Below are 20,174 nucleotides of genomic sequence, written 5' to 3'. Positions count from 1 at the left end.
TTTAGTAAAATATAATCAGATGAAAAAACAAAAAAAATGATCCTGTATTTAAAGGAAAAGGAGAAATGTGAGAGAGAGGCGATTGAAAAGCAAAAAGGGGAGTAAAAGAATAAAGAGATGCAAAAAAGACATAGAATTAGAGTGTGAAGAAAACTTGTCCTTAACGAAAAGTAACGCGAGATTGAAGATGCGCTTACAAGTTATGCTCTAGATTGCATCAACCTACAAGGAAGTTGGTGCTATGTTTTTTGTTTTCAATTATACCTTGCTTCCTTGCTTCAATTTGCTGAATCAAATTGCCTCAAACCCAGATCACAATCAGTCTTCACTTTCCTATTTAACAAGCCTATACCTACATAGGAGCATTCAGTTCATTGAAAAGTGAGAGATTGGTTAAGTGGTGATCACTATATCTAAAACTAGTTGCTACATTTGTTGTGATGGCAGCGGATTGGGGTCCTGTGGTGATATCAGTGGTGCTGTTTGTGCTGTTAAGTCCAGGGCTATTGTTTCAGCTTCCAGCCAAGGGCAAAGTGGTGGCTTTTGGGAGCATGCAAACTAGTGGCCTATCTATCTTACTCCACACCATCATCTTCTTTGGACTCATCACCATTTTTCTACTTGCCATTGGTGTGCACATTTACTCTGGATAATCAATCATCCCCAATCAATCTCCCACTATATGTTGTTTTTATTTTTCTCTATCATTGCTGTTTTCCTTTCTTCTTTTTCTCTTCTTTAAATTATTTTGTCTTCTTGTAACTCTTCAGATGTGATCAAGGATTGATGGTTTAATTTCTTCTTTCATTTTATGTTCAGCTATGTTCTTTTTACTCATTTATGTAGGACAAATACTTGAATCTTCATAGTTTCCAAAAAGGTTTTTCTACACCTTAACATCTTAATTTCCACGTGTCTTCTGTCTAGTTGAATGGTTCATAATCATGGTGAAATGTTAACTTAATTTTAAGTAAATATTTACATCTTTGGTCACTGCTAAAATTGTGTTTGAGTTGAAACAATTTTTGAAATTGATTTTATTTTTAAAATAAAAACATCTAAAAGTAAATCACTTCACCACACCATTAATTATATCCGAAACAATTTTACAAAATTAATTTTATTCAAAAGAAACACTTGTTCAAATAAGAATCATTTATCATCTATGAAATGCTGAGGAATGCAAAAGTTAAAGAATTAAGAACAATATTGGATTAGATTTATGATGTAATCTTACCTAGGCAGATCAATTCTCTAACCTAAATTTAACCAATTTGGGTGTGTTTCTTTTTGCGGTCTTGATTTGGATTAAACGTTACGCATTTAACGTGTATAAGTAATTTAAATTTTAATGTTTTGTGAAGTAATTTATTTTAATTTATTGTTATTATGAAATATAGCTTTTTTGTTTATTAAGATTTTATAATCAATCCTCGTGACCAAGATCCTCCCGCACCATATTTCCATATCATGGACCCTTTATCTCCCTCTCCTTCTCCTAAGTTTGATTATGCTTGGTCTGAATTAGAAAAGAAATTCAATACTCGTAATTCATATTCTCTTCATAATATTTTAAGTAATTATCATTTGTTTCTTTCATATTTCTCTTTTTCTTTCTCTTTGTCTATTATTATTGTTCCTAATAGTGGTACTTGAGAGTTTGTCCTTCTTCCTTCTAATAAGAAACATGTAGAATGTAAATGGATCTATGTCGTTAAATTTATCCTACTAGTTAAGTAGATCGTTTCAAAACCCATATAGTACGTAATTAAAGAATACACTTAAATTTATGATCTCAATTATTGTAATACTTTTTCTCCTATAGTTAAAGATTAATATTGTTCTTGTGTTTCTTGTTGTAACTGTTGAGTGTGAAGCCAAGACCAATTGAACTGAGTTACCATACTTTAGTGAGTGGGTTTAATCATTGTGCTCACTTTATAATCTTTATTTAAAGATATCATTGTACTTGTAATTCGGTATGCAACAGTAAATAAATAAAACCTAATAGTTGCCCGTGTGGATATAGGTTGTAGTTGGTGAACGATCCACGTTAAATCTTGTGTCATTTATTTTCTGGCGTTGTTTTATGATTAAGTGTGTTGTTTCCGCGTGCGTTTTTCCCATCAATTGGTATCAAAGCTTGGTTTGTTTAGGCACTAGAGATCTGATCAGCAAAAACTAATCAAAGACACGCAGAACCCCCGCACAGCCAGCCCTGCACTGTCGAGCACCAAATTCTCCTTGTGCGCCACACCAGAACCTGCGACAGCCGCCACCTTCGTGCCCCGCACAGCCAGCGCCGCCGCATCGCGCACCAGAACCTGCATCGTACCGCCGCACATTAGCTCCGCAACCATGACTACCTGTCACTTGTCTAAGGAACCGTCACCGTCGTGTGGATCTGCAGCGGCGTCGTCGTCGCCTGTGCCATTGTCAAGATATGAAATTAGTTGCACTGAGTATTTCGTCTAGTCGTTTTAGGTGGCAGAAGACGGAAAGTTCCAAATCGAAAAATTCGATAGATTTCATTTGGTGGAAAATGCAAATTGAGGATTTGCTAGTTCAAAAAGATTTGGACGTGGTTTTGGGTGACAAGCTAGAAAAGATATTTGATGCATAGTGGATAAGTTTGGATTTGAAAGTTATGTCCGTTATGCGACTCTTGTCGATCAAGAATGTTGCGTTCAACATTCTAAAGGAGAAGACAACGAAAGGTATCATGGAAGCATTGTCTAACATGTACGAGAAGCCATCTGCCGCAAACAAGGTGTTTCTGATTAGAGAATTGGTAAACACAAGGATTACTAAGCACATCAATAAAATGAATTCGATCTGGTAAATTAGCATTACCTACGGATTACCCACGGACATAAAAAGGACTTTGGCCTAAAGAGAAGAGGAGATGAGGAAATTAGTTGAAAGAATGCAAAGATTAGAAGCGACTCAAGAGAGACAAACTAGAGAAAAGAGATGATAACCAATAAAAACCTCTAGAAGCTACACGCATTATGGGAGTAAAGAAAAAGACCAAGATTGGAGAATGCATAACTTTGAAGAAAGGTGCCATCAACACCCACCACCAAAGCCCTCTTTTCCTTTTATTAAATTGCCCAGCTTTAGTGAGGAAAGTGATCCCAATGTGTATTTAGGATGGGAAGCTAAAGTAGAACAAATCTTTAATGTGTATGAGGTCCAAGAAGACCAAAATGTTAAGTTAGCTTCTCTAGAGTTTTTAGATTATGCCATGCAGTGGTAGCATCAAACTGTAATGGACATTGGTTTGAACAAGAGGCCAATCGTGGTCTCTTGGTATGATTTAGCGCACGTGGTTTGTTCTTCCTCATTATAGGAAGAAACTCTTATTGAAGCTCCAACGACTTCATCAAAGACCTAGGAGTATAGATGAATACTTCAAAGATTTAGAAGTAACTTTGAGAAAGATTAATATGCATGAAACTGAAGAGTCAAAGATTGCTAAATTTATGAGTGGATTAAGAAAATAAATTCAAAATGTTATAGAACTTTATGAGTAAACATATTTGGAAAATTGGTTCACCTAGCCATTAAGGTTGAATCACAACTTTTAAAGAAAAAAATCTTTCAAATATACTCATAATGATGGATTTTATAACTTATCTTGGAAGGGTAAAAATAAATTTTCAAAACAAGATAATCCTTCCAACTCCTCTAAAGAATCCACCCCTACAAACTTCTAAAAATCCTTCTCCTTCTAGGACTAAATCGCCAACAAAAACCTCAAGCACAATGTTTTAAATGTTTAGGTTTTGGGCACATAGCTGCCAATTGTCCAACCAAAAGAACCATGATGGTTAAGGGGGGACTAGTTGTAAGTGACTACAGTGATCAATCTTCTAGGTCTAACTCCCCTTCCCCTTCAAAAACCCCTAGTGAATATGAATGTGAACTACCTTGTGAAGATGACTTATTTGTGGAAAGGCGAATGTTGGGAACAATTCCAAAACCTTTGGATGAAACCCAAAGAAAAAATATTTTCCACACTCGCTGCCTTATCAACAACAAGTTATGTTCCATGATAATAGATGGGGTAGTTGTGCTAATGTGGCAAGTACAAGAGTAGTAGAGAAGTTCGGATTATCGATTATCTCTCTTACAAAGCCCTATAAACTTAGTGAAAAGGGTGAAATCATGGTTAATAAACAAGTCCTCATAACTTTTGCCATAGGAAGGTATACAAATGAGGTTTTATGTGATGTTGTGTGAATGGAAGCAACACATATTCTATTGGGAAGGCCTTGGCAATATGATAGACAAGTTTTATATGATGGACATACCAATAAAATGTCTTTCAACTTCCAAGGGCATAAGGTTATCTTAAAACCCTTCTCTCCCAAAGAAGTTCATGAGGACCAAATAAAAATAAAAACCAAAAGAGAAAGTGAAAAAAAAGAGGAAAGTAAAACGGGTCTCTACATCTCATCTTGCAATCAAAGCAATAATGTTGACCCATACAAAACTAAATGCGCCTCCTAGGTATACTCCCTCATTCTTTTTTTCATTACTTAAGAATTCTAAATACTTGACATCTTGGACAAAGAAGTTTTGGGATGAAATTCAAACACCTCCTAAAGGTTCTCACTTTCTAACAGGATTCTCATCAAAAAGTCATTTCATCCCCAAATATTCTTTCCAAACATGACCTGTATATAGAACTCAACCCTATGAACTCCCAAAGTTTCAGGAACATAAGACTACTTCACAGCCGACATCTCGCAATATCTTATTTGTGAACAAATTAACTATATCATTTGCAAAAGTTCTAAATTCGATGACGAATTCTTTCCAACATGGGGGCATGATACGACCCAAATAGCCAAGAAGATGACCAAGGACACAAAAGACACTTCATATTTTGATAAGTCATCTCAGCATCCAAGACAAGACCCCACCAAATGTCGAAAGGACCTCAGTAGAAGAAGAATTGGGCATAAACCAGAGCATAAGATGTTCTTTCTTCTGGTCTTCTTACAAGACAAAATGTTTGTAAATAAATTGGGCTTACTTTAGGGGTCCAAATAGAAGAATAAGTTAGAGTAGGTTTACATAGCACAAATAGGAGTGAACTTAGCAAAATGGGTTTGTTCCAAGCCCACTTTTCACGACACATGCACCTAGAATTAGAGTTTTTAACCTAGCTTCTAGAAGTTATGCCTAAGGTATGGTTTTGACCATGCTCAACACCCTAGGCAGTCCCTCTCCCCTTCCTTTCCTACCCCTCCCTTATTTTGACCTCCAAGTCACTCCTTTCTATATAAAGGGTGCCTTCCTCCATGTATTGACACATTATAAATTTGAAGTAAAGAAACTCTGCAGGAGTGACTTTGTGGGACTTGTGAGCTTTCATTTTGGGGTCTTATCTGGGGTGGGTAACATCTCAAGTGGCTGCTCTTTGCACCACTCATCTTGGAGTCTCCTCTTCTCCAAGTGACGTGTATCTTTTTTCCCCCATAAGCTTTCTTCAACTTTTCCTCTTTTTATCTTTATTTGCACCTTCTATTCCATTCCATATATGTCTTCTTCTAGTCTTTAATTTCTTCTTTGTTTTATTCTTCTTCTTTAATTATCCTTGCCTTAATTTCTGCCCTTTCATCATCCACACCATATTATTGTTTTTTTCTCTTTGTCATTTTGAAGTGAACATTCACACTTACTTAACCACTTGGTTAAGTTTGTGTTCAGTAGGAATCTTCTTAGGGTTCTCACCATAATTGGTAAAAATAAAAATTCATAAACAATTTGTCACCATAAAATGTGCAATCTTAAAATCATTTCACATCACTCTCCCTTCCTTCCCTCCTTCCCTTTCCACTCTCATCCCCAACCAAACAAATCCTATAAGTACAAGTGCAAATGACAAATCTTGTGTCTAATAACCTAATTCAAATGCAAATAAAATACTTTTAGTTTTAATCATTGTTAGATAAAAATATTTAGATTCATATTTTCACAATAAGTCTCCCTCTTGGGTTAGTGAAGATAATAATAACATGCAAAGTAAAGGAGATAAGTAAGAGAAGTACTCACTATCATTTAATTTAGTTTATTTTTCACAACAAACTACATCTGGTTCTTGACCAATAAGTCAAGTTTAACTAGGTAGATTAATGTTGAGTACACTAGAGTATTTTTTGGGTTAATAGCTACTCCTACCTAATTTCTTGAGAATTCTTTCCCAAGTCATTCCTACCTCAACAAGTATTTTTTCCCAAATCACTCATGGCTATTTCCTTGAATATTATTTGTCAAACAACTAGTCATGACCAACATTTGAAAGTTGGGTATTTCAACTATTAATAAATCATTGGGTCTGATAATCAGGGAGGTTATATCTAACTAGCGAGAACACAGACACTGACGTGTCTATGTATCCGCATTATTTATTTATATTTTTTTAGTATTTTTTTTTTCAAAAACAATTTCTCTTAATAACATTAAAATGATAAGTTAAAGAGTATACAGTTAAAGAGTAGTGTTATTCGCATTTTTTATTTCTCTTTCTTTAGTATTTTTTTATTCTTCAAAAACAATTTCTCTTAATAACATTAAAATGAGAAGTTAAAGAGTATAGAGACTCGTTTAAATTGTTCCCATCTTTTGCACCCAAATCTAATGTTCCTTCGTGTTAGAACCTTACGATTGGGGAGTGAGCGCGACAATCATTCTCTGATTCCTCTACTTTGCTATGAATTAACAAATAAAAAACAAACAAAATATTAGTATAACATGTAAAACATAGATTTAAGAACACGATGACATACCTTCCCTACATAATGCTTTCTCAACATAATGCTCTCTGGTGAGAGAACCTATTTTGAAGGTGGCCTCTAAAATCATAACTTTATGAAAAGTTAAGATGATTTCAAAAATCAAAACCTAAAAGAAGAAAATATAGAGGAAGAGCAAAGATAAAGAAACGGTGATGACAAAAAACTTAAAAATCAAATTGGAAGTAACTTTTTCGTAAAATATGAGGAAATGAGAATATAATTTAGTTAATGCTCTGTATGATTTCATTTAAATCCATAAAATTGTTACCAAAAAGGGTCTTATGATGACTTTCATCATGTACCTCTGTCTCCTCTTGTTGAGTCCTTCTTATCACTCTAGTCACATGTTTCAATCACAATTTCAGAAGACAAATTAGTGTTTTACAAATTGAAATGCTTATAAAGAGAATTACTTATTGTTGTGATGAAGTGCGCAACTTTTGAGTCTTTCCGTTCCCTCTAGTCACAAACTTCAATTACAATTTCATGAAACAAATGTCAAATTAGGATTTCAGAAAGATTAATCAAAGAAATGAAAGTATGATTTTACATGAAAGTGAAAAGGAAAGAGAAAAAAAAAAGTGAGAAGTATGGTAAAAAAAGAATGTGTTATGTGTAGTGGAGAGAGAAAGTGGGAAGTAGGATACGTGGGTTATGTGTAGTGGAGAATCATAAAATCTGTTTCTTAAATCAATTCTAAAATTCTAAAATTTTAATAAAAAAAAGAATATAAGTTTAAATCAGACAAGTAACGTATCAAATCTCCACTCTCATACTAAAGTGGTCCACAAAATATTACAAATATCTTTGATTTTTTATTTAATAGAGAAGAAGATCTTTAAAATAGAAAAGTAACTAATCAATCTCCAGTTAAATAATAACAAATAAAATAAATTTTAAAACTAAAAAAATATTTTATTAATTTTTAAAATTATAAAATGTCCAAATAACCAAAATAAATTAATACAATAAATTATTAAGTAAAGATAAAATGAAAAAAAAAATTAAGAGTAGTTAAGAGGAGAATAAGAAATGACACAATGACCATAATACAATAATAAAATTAAATATTAATATAAGGATAAAATATAAAAAAAAATAAGAGCAGTTAAGAGGGGAATCCCCTTTATATATAGGTATAGATGACAAATATACAATGTTTAAGTATTCTCTTCTAGTTCAAATGTGCTTTCACTCTAGGAAGAGATTGTGTCTTATGATGGTGGATAAGCATTATCTCTCCTATATGTTTAAATGAACACTTTTAGTGTTTTTCTTATAATTGTTTTTAATCCATTATGATAATAGCATTTATGTTTTAGCCTCTAAACTAATTCTTTTGAAACTTTTAAGTAATGCTTTTTATCTTAGCATCAATTTGACATGGTATCTACTCCACTCTCTCTTCCTATGATGAAGATAATCGTGAAAGATTATTTATATTTGTTGTGCGACTTTAGTTTTTATGATGATTTTTCTTTGTCTATCAAGCTTAAAAATACTCATGTATTTAATGTATTTTGTCCATACACAATATTTTTAATAATTAGAAATGTTTATTTCTCTAATTAGCATATCCTTTTGCACCAATTAATGGTTAAAGTGAATATTGTACAAGGTAGACAATTGGAGTCAAAATTGAAATGTTCTTACGTCAAGAGGTTTTGGTGACAAATACTAACTCTTTTTCCAAGAGATAATTTGGTATTAACTTAAACTTGCATCTTTAATGGATCTCTTTGACGAAGAAATAGACATTTCTTACATCCAAATAGTACACAAACACAAATATGTATATTAAAAAAGTTACAATATTATTTGCATGCATCGTCTGATCCTGTAAGCGTATGTTTTGATTATGTAAGCACTATGTCAAACATGAGAAAATGTTGCACAATATTATTTCATCTGTCGCAGGAAACATTTGTATCTTACATTATCTGTTTCATTGAACATTAATCATCTATCAAACGATGTATGATCATGTTTAAACTGTGGTGTTTTTAACACTTAGTCAAAAAATTTATATTTTTCCTTGATACGACCATTAATAGTCTTATAAAATCAAATCAGAAGTTAATGAGAAGCTACAATTTCGCAAAACCTTGAGTGATATAGAAAGTTTGGTGGAAAAATTCATTTATCCCACTATAACAAGATTTAATATTTCTTATCTAATGAGAGTTATGAGTCAATTTATACCGAATTTTCACATTGATCATTGAAATGTTGTAATTAGCATTCTTAGATACCTAAAATGAAACCCAAGACAAAGATTATTGTATAAGAACAAGAGAAGTCTTAGAATATTATGATTATGAATTCCATTGAATCCAAAAATGATAGAGTGGATGAATCATTTCAATCGTCCAATATCAATAAGTTGATTGTTGGGCTCTTTCATCTTTCATCCTCCAAAAGTAAAAAGCAAATCAGATTGATTGTCGCATTGATTACACAATATTGTGTACTCTTGAAAAAGTAAAAAATGAAGCGTTGTTTACCGATGTAATAGAAGAGCTGAATAGAAAGGCTGAATATAGATTTATGACTATAATTACATGGGAACTTGTATAAATTAAATAATTATTTCAAGTTGAAATTTTGCAAAAGTGAACATATGAAGTTATACTATAACAACCAGAAACTCTTCATATTGCCTCCATATGGTGTTTCACGAGATAACTAAATATATAGAGTGATTTTCACTTTATTAAAGAAAAGTTGTTGTACAGGGATCTTCTTACTAAGTTTGTTAACTATATAATAAACAACACACGCACACATTCTAACTAAATCTTTAAAAAATACCTAAGATTCAGTATGTATGTTCCAAACTTAATACATAATTGTTTATATGTTCCAAACTTGGTATATATGATCCAGGAATGCAATTTAAGATAAATTCCTTGTCTTTTTTTGTAACCATATATACGTACAAACAAAATCTCTCTCTCTCTCTATCTATCTATATGTATGTATATATATATGTATATATGTATGTATATATATATATATATATATATATATATATATATATATATATATAAAAGATAAAACACAGTAAGTTGAATACACTTTATTTTCTCCATCATATTTATTCAAGCGTACTCAAATTTCTAACTCCAATTCAATAACTCCATTCTCAATTTTACATGTACAAAAAATTGCTAAATAAGACAACCTTCGTCTCGTGAGTCATCATATCACACTTTCCCTTTAATTTTATAGTACGTATACCATGTTTGGAAATGGAAAAAAAAGTAAACAGAAGCCTCTACTTCAAAATTTACAAAAGTGAAAATAAAGAAATAAAATAATTGACAGTAATAGACAGCACCTGGAAGAAAGTCCTCGATTCTTGATTCTTCAGAACTTGGCCAATTGTAATAAAAAGAGAAGCCATATCCACAAACTTTAGTACTTTTCACAAAAGCCTAGTATCCAAAACTCCTGCTTCTGGTGAGGGAAGTTCGGTAATCTTCGTTGTCTATACCAGGATCGCACTAGTCAACTCCATTATTTATCTTTTCACATAAGTTTCCACTCTGAAACAGCAAAAATTGTAATGAAGCCCATAGACTCGTGAGTCGTGATCCAACAAAAATGTGTGATACGATCAAAGAGATAAGCTGTGCTGTTAAATCAAATATAAACAACAGAAATGGTGAATTCCATACAGGCTAATTTAATAATTAGTAATTTGCAAGATATTGTAGTTTAATACATATAAATTATGTAGCATAGCCAAGCAACGGTAGAATTTGCCTACCTGGCCAGAGAAAAAAGGAAGAACTTGCTAACTTATCCAGCCTCAAGCAACATTAATATACCTTCAGTCATTTACTAACAAGAATGTCCAAAACCAGAGGATGTAATTTTTGTATCTTATACTCTTCACTGTTTTAAAACAAACCAATCTTGCAGATCCTACTCTTGATTGAAAAAGAATTTTACATTTCTTTTATTGGGTTCTTTTTTCAAAGCCATATACCAAGACACTATCTTATTCTCATAATTTTCACTCTTCTTGGAGCTCCCAATAGAATTTGAACCTAATTTTTTTACAATGAAGCATGAATTCTTAATGTATGAAAATTTGTTTCACAAAAAAAACTACAGTAACCTACAATAATGAAAGAACAAAAACCTTCACCACAGCTTTATTGTCAAACAGCTGATCTGCTACATTCTTTTCCTGTGTGGTAATAGCAAATTCAGATTCTTCATGATACTGAATTGCAGCCTATCTATCTGTGATATGGCTATTGCCAATTCCCCATGAGCTGTGGTTATAAGGGGCTCATTAGGTAAAGTTGAAATATCCTATGGCTTGTATCCTTAATCTTTAAAAAAATGAGCCATTAAGGCACAAGTGTAACAATTTCTAAGTCTAACCTGACAAATTCTCAAACAAGCCAGATGTGAGAAGGAAAACAACACTGCGGAAAACAACACTCATATTTCTAACTCCAATTTCAATTTTTCATATACCTCAAAAAACGCATTTTTATTCGTCCAAATTCAACGGTAAAAGTCTGAAAATTCGAGGGGTTAAAAGGGGGAAAAGGACACAAAAACTAACTGGGAAACTTCCTCTTTGGTCCCCACAGAATAGAACACATACAAAAGAGATCAGACAACTAAAAAGATCAGTAAACACTCGTAGTCTTAATGGTAGCCAAAAAGACTTAACTTATCCAATACACCATCATATATGAAAAATATCTATCATCAATTTCCTCTGATTCTAACGATAAAAGATTAACAAACAGAACCTAAATTTCAGTAGCAAATAAATAAGAAACAAAAAATAATGTTTCTTACCAGGAAGATCCTTACGCGGCGAGGCGAAACAGAAAATAGAACGCCCCAGAACGGAGAGAGCGGAAACGACGGCAGCCACGTAGAACACCATCACCAATCCGAGAACCCACGGCATCAGCATAAACCCAATGAAAAATGTCACCGATCCGCAGAGCATGAGAGCCACCGAAATCCCCAGAAGCAGCGACGCGAACCCTGCCGGCGTTATCTGAGCCAACGCCGGCGATCGCCTGGACGAAGAGTCCGGCATGAGCGGCGGAGAGCGGAGGAGGTTGAAGACCAGAGCCGACAGCTCGCAGAAAACCCTAGATTGTTGATCTTGCTGTCCTCTCATGGTGTTCATTTTTGATAAAAAAAAATGAAGGGTACAAGAAAAAAAAGATGCAATAATTGGAAATCTTGGGAAAGCGATTTAATTCAAATGAAAATGGGATTTGGAGAAAGGAGGGAGATGAGAAATAAAACGAGAAAAGATGGGGAAAATTGGAATTTGGTGAGAGGAGAAGTGAGAAATTGTGGGATATTTGATTTGGTGATCTTGCAACTAATTACACGTTATCGTTTTGTTTGTTGAGAGTGATGGAATGGGCATGATTATGGGGGAAGACAGGGAAAGTACAGGAGAGAAAGGAGAGAAGAGAAGATAAGAGGGGTTGTTCCATTGAAGGGAAAAGTTGTTGGGTTAAGTTTGGGTTTTGGTTTCGCAAAATAACTGATTATTCATCAATATGCATGCATATCCAGAAGTTTACATAAAGGTTTGGTACAGCTCCGTTGCTTCTAATGAATGCATCATAAATTAGGAAGATAAGGGAAGACTTTAGGGCGGTATAATATAATAATAATATTTAATTTTTATTTGAAAAACTATACGACTATCACAATGGGGCTATTCAGGAACAGTCATCCGTTTAAAATTTAATTAATTAAAAATATGTGTCAATTATATTTGCAATTTATTAAATTTAAATAAAATAATTAAATATTATTTTTGAAATATGAACTCAAATAAAATTTCTAAATAAAATTACATAACAAAATATTATTATTAATAAAATTAATCCATTTAAAAAAAATTAAATTACGCCACATAATTAAATTTAAATAAAATTATCTCTTTAAAATAACTTTATTTTTATAAAATAAAATAAAATTCAGAATTAAATTTAAATAATATTTTAATTATTAATATTTTTTTATTAATAGCACTTTTATCACTTGTTTTTAAAAAAAATTGTTTAAATAAAAATTATTAACAGAAGTAATAAGTATAAGTAAGTTAGAAACCATAAAATTTTTAATAGTAAAAAAATAATTAACTTATTAAAATATCTATATTTATTATCACGGTATTTGAATACTTATTTAATATTATTTTTGAATTTTACAGTGTATAGTTACGTAGTTTTATCATTTCTATAATAATCTATAATAATGTAATTAGATGAAACATTGAGATGTTGATTCGAAATCAATATTATGTAATGTTAACGTAAGTAATTTACCTATGAAATATGAATCCATAAGTAATAGCAGTCCGTAGGTAATACCTACAAACAACAGTCTGTAGGTAATACTCACGAATAACAGTTCGTAGGTAATACTCACAGACAATATTTCGTAGGTAACACCCACGAACAACAGTTCATAGGTAAAATATGCACACACAGTACCCACTAACTGTATTTCATGGGTAAATTCGTAGGTAATCGTATATCTATCAAAATGTCTATTCATGCATTTAAATGAATGTCTTTTTTTAAATCTGTATAATTTAACATATTCAACACACATTTAATTTCAAATTCAAACATAACATAATTGAAGTCTCGTTATATGAAAGATAACATAATATAAAATCAAGTCCACTAGAAATATCTAAAAATCCAAACAAACTTGAAACATAACTAAAGATCCTTAATTCAAAAGTCAAGTCAAGTGAACTTGTAATGTAATTTGTTGTTAAAAAAAAAATTGCAAACATAATCCTAATATTATTTTTGAAATATGAACTCAAATAAAATTTCTAAATAAAACTACATAACAAAATCTTATTATTAATAAAATTAATCCATTTAAAAAAATTAAATTACGCCACATAATTAAATTTAAATAAAATTATCTCTTTAAAATAACTTTATTTTTATAAAATAAAATAAAATTCAGAATTAAATTTAAATAATATTTTAATTATTAATATTTTTTATTAATAGCACTTTTATCACTTGTTTCTAAAAAAAAATTTAAATAAAAATTATTAACAGAGGTAATAAGTATATGTAAGTTAGAAACCATAAAATTTTTAATGGTAAAAAAATAATTAGCTTATTAAAATATCTATATTTATTATCATGGGTATTTAAATACTTATTTAATATTATTTTTGAATTTTACAAAAATGTGTATAGTTACATAGTTTTATCATTTCTATAATAATGTAATTAGATGAAACATTGGGATCTTGATTCGAAATCAATATTATGTAATGTTGACGTAAGTAATTTACCTATGAAATATGAATCCGTAGGTAATAGCAGTCCGTAGGTAATACCTACAAACAACAGTCTGTAGGTAATACTCACGAACAACAATTCGTAGGTAATACTCACGGACAATATTTCGTAGGTAATACCCACGAACAACAATTCATAGGTAAAATATGCACACACAGTACCCACTAACTGTATTTCATGGGTAAATTCGTAGGTAATCGTACATCTATCAAAATGTCTATTCATGCATTTAAATGAATGCCTTTTTTAAAATCTGTATAATTTAACATATCCAACACACATTTAATTTCAAATTCAAACATAACATAATTGAAGTCTCGTCATATGAAAGATAACATAATATAAAATCAAGTCCACTAGAAATATCTAAAAATCCAAACAAACTTGAAACATAACTAAAGTTCCTTAATTCAAAAGTCAAGTCAAGTGAACTTGTAATGTAATTTGTTGTTAAAAAAAACTACAAACATAATCCTAATAGTCTGCATAATCATTATCGTTAACTTGTTGTTGCCTGGGTGGTTCCTTTTTCCTTGGTGGTTCTTGTGGCGACAATACTTGTTGAGATTGTTGTTCAACGGAACTATGTGCTTCGGGAGGAAGGAAAGGAAGAATGATATTAACCAATGATTTCGGATGCTCGGTGAGTTTATCATTCTGTTTCTTATAATTTGAACTTCTTCCTTTAGCAACAAAACATTTGGTGAATCCTTAAAGGAATTCAAAGGTTGATTATATGTGAGAGTATTACCACGTTTAAAGTTATGAGCTAGGTCTCCAATCCCGTAGATTCAACCTTTTTTCTTGCCACCTGCTGCAAGAACCCAACTTTCAATTCTAATTTTGTCTTCCTCTGCAGAATCTATGGGGGATGATCCAGATTGTGATCTACAAGATGCAACCTCTGATATGACTTGGGAAAGTCTACTATGAAATTCTTCCTATTATTGATACAAAAAAATAATGTCATATGTACAATATATAACTAAAATAAAGAAAAATAACAACAAAATGTAACTCACGTGTGTATCTCTCGATCTTTCATCAACAAATTCACCATTACTTTTTCGTATATGAGAGTATTATCAAATATCTAACCTTCAAACATTGTATAATAGAATAATATGTAATCATAAAACATAATTCAAAACCAATTACAAACAAAGTTCAATGCAACTTATATGTTTCGTTAATACATACCATGCGAATGACATGCTCATGTGTATTAATGGAGCCACCTGTGTGTAAAGAACCACTCGTGTTAGATGTTCAGTTTTTTTGGTTTTGAATACACTTGGAACGAAAGTCAGGTGAATTCCACTCGGATAGTAAAGAAGTCCACACATCATCAAACATCCAAATAGGCTTTTTCCCATTTTTTCTAGCTTCCATGAACATTTCAGATAACCTATGTGCGACTTTTGAGTGGAAGTTTTTTTTAATCCTTTCCTCATCTTTAGGTTTCCAACATACTTTTTTCTATGTAAACACAAAATTTGTGGTTAAAAATGTGAAGATTTTTTTATTACAACACTTAAAAGAAAAAATAATTGAGAATTCAATTATGAAAAATGCACTACCAAATGGACATTTTAATTAAATGCAACAAGTATTGTTGATATTAAATATAAGAAGAAATACTTTAAAACGTTCGAAGAAGATTTCTCTGTCTTCATCAGTCACTGAACCTCATGTAAGCCATGGCTAACAATATTGTTGTTTAATGGTGAATGTTATTGCCTGTGATGCAACCCTACATGGATGAAACCTTAAAAAAACAAGTAATGAAGAAATTATTAGATAATAAATTGATAAAAGAAATAATGTGAAAGATTTTATTTATGATCTTTACTTACCCATGACCTTAAGGTGAAATCATAGGAAGAGCATGACCAACTGAGAGAGTGTCATCCTCAATGTTTGATTCTGTATCACCTCTATCAAGATAAATTTGTGCACCTTCCCCAATAGCACAATCATTGATTCTAGAAGGCCCTAATAGCGGTGAGGGTGTTGATAATGGTGTAACCCTTGGAAATGGTGATGGTGCTGATGATGTTGAGGGTCATGTACCTGATGGAGAATGCGTTGATGCCACAACTGGGTTGGGGAAGATGTGGTGGGAGAAATGTCTCTTCTTGATTGAGAGGGTATGTTTGCAATCCTAGGACATGGGAAAGTGTAGTTGTAGGTACAACATTTTCTGAGATAGGCATGAGATTTGGGGCAGGAGAAGATGTATGTGCAAGAGTTGGGGATGGGGAAGGTACAGGTGCAATAGGTGCATTTGGTGGGGGTGGGATATTTACTTTAAGCACATATCGTGGCCTTTTACGCTTCATTATCCTTTTTTCCCTTATTTTGACTAGATAAGTAAGGTTTTGATTGGTCACATCCTACTGAAGACATCTATAACAAAAAAATTATATTCTCAATTATAATTGAAAGGAACATACTGCAATTAAAAACACATAACATAATAAAAAATTTCTTTCACAAAAGAATCATTATGTTATTACATAAACAAGAAAATAGCAACACTAACAATCACATAATGTATTCATAACACATAATTCAATTATCATCAAATTCATCTTCTTCATTGTCTTCTTTTGAATCATTTTGTTCAAGTTGCCCATCTTCACTATCCTCTCTAGTATAATCATCTTCAGTGTCCCCATTTTCACTATCTTCAAACTCCTCTTCATTGTCCTCTTCTTGGAAATCTTGAAATTCATTATCTTCGTCCACTTCTTCAACATCAACCTGTGAATGTTGGAATCACGAAATACCTTCAACTTCATTTACTTTATTTACATGTGACATTTTATCTATTTGGTAAGGAACATCATCTTCCATATCAAGAGATTCAATGTGACCTCTAGCCTTTGTTTTAATTGCAACACACCAACTTTTTTTGTCCTTTCTTGATGTCGGATAAGGGACATAATATACTTGTCTTACATTATGTGCAATGATAAATGGATCAAAGGGTAAACACCTTTTTTCCATGTGAATGTCCACAATTCCATATTTAGGATCCACTATTGTACCTCTATGTGATGGATCAAACCACTGACAATAAAATACCACCACTTTCTTTGGGGAGCTCAGAGAATTTCACTCTAGCTCATATATGTGTTCAATGATTCCATAGAAATCATCATGGCCTCCTTCTGTGAGCCCCTTTACATAAACACCACTATTTATTGTTTTTTCCCCCTTACTCCATGTATGAGTGTGAAATTTGTAACCATTGATGAAGTAAGTATGCCATTCATTAGCACATGTGAAAGGGCCATATGACAATTCACTTAAGTGTATGTTTCTTACATTTAAAGACACACTTGTAACCTACAAAGGCAAGATATACTCACTTATTTATATTTTTTTAGGTTATATAACACATAACTTAATCACATTGAGCTGATCAAACTTGACCCGTAAACCATTCAGGGAAATGTGCATGTATATCATTTGATGCATTTGATGAGCTTATTTGTTTAGATTGTAAGAATGAACTGTGGAACATATTAACACAATCAAGAATGGTTTATTTAGACGATCAATTTTGTCAAAAATTGAAGTCAATTATTTGATATACTCACTCGAGGATATACGAACCCATCATTTAACCATTCTCATACAAACCAAAGGATCAAGACACCAGTCAGAATAAGAAAAAATAGTTGATGGTGTCTTGGAAGTAACCCAAGATCAAACCTTTAACTGAACAAGAGTGAACAATTCTAACACATCAACCACACCACCTTTAAAAATGACATTATTTTTGTGTTTCCAATTCTCACTTACTATAGCAATCCAAATCGCTCCTCAAACTTCATACACATATTCAGATGCACTACTCATCAAAAATTGCAAAAAAAATGATAGAATGAATCATTGTGTACTATGAATGCTACACCAAGCCAAACAAAACATTGACTTCAAACGAGCCAAGCCATTCTACACTCAAAAAACAGATGACGACAAAACTCCTCTTCCATCCCGCACGAACTACACAATAGACTTTCGACCACAACCCCACGCCTTTCCAAATTGACCCTAGTAGCAATCTTATTTGACAACACCCTCCAAGCAGTGACATGGGCCGAAGGTAAAGCTTTGCACCTCCAAAACTTATCGAACACAATTTTATTTTCTCCTTCTACATCCCTCCTTAAAGAAACATAAGCCGATTTGACTGAATACACTAAAAGCTCCTCATCCTTCCAAACCCAGCTATCCTTCTTTTCCTAGTCAAGCCTCAGTCCTTGAAGTTCTTGTAGAAGTTGAATCTCTAGTGGCTTTTCCCATTCAAAAAGACTTCTTCTCCAAGCTAAACGCCACACCCAAACACCATTACTCCAACCCCTAAACTCAGCCAACTTAGAGACTTTGGATGTTCTCAAGGAAAACAACCTCAGGAAAACGCTTTTCAAAGCACCTCTACCCACCCAATTATCCTCCTAGAAACAAATTCCCTTCCCATTACCAATCTTCCAATTGAAAGCATCATCAAAGTTCCGTCAAACCTCCTTCAAATCTTTCCACCAAAGAGAATCCTTACTATTTTTCCCACCGTCCTTCAAACTTCTCCAACCTCCATATTTAGAATCAAGTATCTCCTTCCACAACCCTCCCTTATTTGTCCCATACGCCAAATCCATTTTCCTAGTAACGACATAAAAAACCCTTAAATCAAGGATTCCAAGACCACCAACCTCTCATGGTTCACACACCATTTTCCAAGATTCCCAGGCAATCTTTCACCCTTCCGACCCCCACCCCCATAAAAAGTTACTATGAAATTCTCATTATCTCATTTACCACCGTAGACGACATTTTTAATAATGACAAATAAAATAACGGGATAGAAGAAAGCACTAACTTAATCAGACAAATTCTCCCAGCCATTGACAAAAACCTACCTTTCCACCTGCTCAGTCTACTCTTCAATCTTTCAACCACACCACCCTAAAACGCTCCTCTCTTAAGGCACCTCCTACCGACATACCCAAGTAAGTAAAAGGAGTTACCATCACGTCACAATTTAGAATAGTCACAAAACGCTGAAGTGTTGTTTGATCAACCTCCATCCCACCAATTTTACTCTTCAAGAAATTCACCTTAAGCACAGAAGATAATTCAAAACAAAAGTGGATTAACCTCAAGCAAATTGTGAACCCTCATAACCAAAAATTTCTTCTGCATTTTTTTTATAATTTTGTATATTTTTGCACGTCATTAGAGTTCTGTTTTCTAGATTTTGTAACTTTCGAATTGTATAATAAACAAACGAAAAACGTAGTCACCACTAGTAAAAACATCATAAAACTTATCTTAATTATCAATTTTACCACAAATTATTACAAATAACTACCACCATTTAAAAATAAAAAAGAAGACATAATATTTGCTACTATACTAAAAAAAAAATATTGTTGAATTTAAAAAGAAAGTAATGGAAGTGGAGGTAGAATTTGGGTTGATCGGAAAAGAAAAGATCGAAACTTATTCTTCTCGCAAATGAATGAGGCCTGAACCAAAATCACTAAATTAAAAGCTAATGATGTTTGTCCCAGGTTATCTCTGGAGAACAGCTCAAATTTCAAAATAAATGTAAAAGATGGAGGTAAATTCTAGAATGTAGTAGATTTATATTGATTTCTAGATAATTCTACTAAATGTGATGGTAGGTTTAGACATAAAACATGATCGTGCTTTTAAACGTGTTTTTTTAAGTCACGTTTTTTTTCATTTTTTAGTTTGTATTTTCTTATTCTCAATGACCCATGTTTTTAATGAATTTTTTATTTTCTTAATCAACTATTTTGTTTTATTTATTGATGTATTTAAATGTGATTTATTTTTTTCATCAAAAAATTTGAAATTAATATATGGATTTTAATTTTAAATTAATGTTTGTATTTAATTTTCAAGTACATATAGTATATTAACTACAAGAAAGATCTATACCAACAAAAAACAAAAAGCAGGGACTATAAAAAAAGAACTCACTAAC

At 32.2% G+C, this 20,174-nt stretch overlaps 2 protein-coding genes and 1 pseudogene across 3 annotated transcripts; 1 reads left to right on the top strand and 2 right to left on the bottom strand.

The window, feature by feature from the left end:
* Nucleotides 1–286: 286 nt before the first annotated feature.
* On the top strand, nt 287–807 carry LOC137817129 (uncharacterized). The gene has a single exon (XM_068620367.2). The coding sequence runs from the start codon at nt 441–443 to the stop codon at nt 651–653; it is 213 nt and encodes a 70-aa protein (XP_068476468.1). The 5' UTR covers nt 287–440; the 3' UTR covers nt 654–807.
* A 9,070-nt stretch (nt 808–9,877) lies between these two features.
* LOC137817149 (uncharacterized) lies at nt 9,878–12,435 on the bottom strand. 2 transcript variants are annotated; one of them, XM_090298629.1, is made up of 2 exons: nt 11,637–12,435; nt 9,878–10,446 (listed from the first exon to the last, which is right to left on the bottom strand). In XM_090298629.1, the coding sequence occupies exons 1-2, from the start codon at nt 11,977–11,979 to the stop codon at nt 10,316–10,318; spliced, it is 474 nt and encodes a 157-aa protein (XP_090154755.1). In that variant the 5' UTR covers nt 11,980–12,435; the 3' UTR covers nt 9,878–10,315. The 2 variants fall into 2 exon arrangements, with proteins under 2 accessions (XP_090154755.1, XP_068476497.1); XM_068620396.2 differs by having other exon boundaries at nt 9,878–10,357; nt 11,637–12,429.
* Nucleotides 12,436–16,930: 4,495 nt separating this feature from the next.
* Nucleotides 16,931–18,819, bottom strand: LOC150029122 (uncharacterized; annotated as a pseudogene).
* Between the last annotated feature and the right edge of the window lie 1,355 nt (nt 18,820–20,174).

Source organism: Phaseolus vulgaris, chromosome 2 (genome assembly GCF_051622355.1).
Source record: "Phaseolus vulgaris cultivar YP4 chromosome 2, ASM5162235v1, whole genome shotgun sequence".
Lineage (NCBI taxonomy): Eukaryota > Viridiplantae > Streptophyta > Magnoliopsida > Fabales > Fabaceae > Phaseolus > Phaseolus vulgaris.
The sequence above is the reverse complement of the archived record's forward strand: the minus strand, read 5'-3'. Positions and strand labels throughout refer to the sequence as shown.

What these genes read in the sequence shown, in the direction of transcription:
- LOC137817129 (XM_068620367.2), top strand. Translation starts at nt 441, where the DNA reads ATGGCAGCGGATTGGGGTCCTGTGGTGATATCAGTGGTGCTGTTTGTG.
- LOC137817149 (XM_090298629.1), bottom strand. Translation starts at nt 11,979, where the DNA reads ATGAACACCATGAGAGGACAGCAAGATCAACAATCTAGGGTTTTCTGC. An exon ending in GCCGCGTAAGGATCTTCCTG is followed by an intron (nt 10,447 to 11,636) that starts GTAAGAAACATT and finishes TTGATTTAACAG; the next exon opens with CACAGCTTATCTCTTTGATC.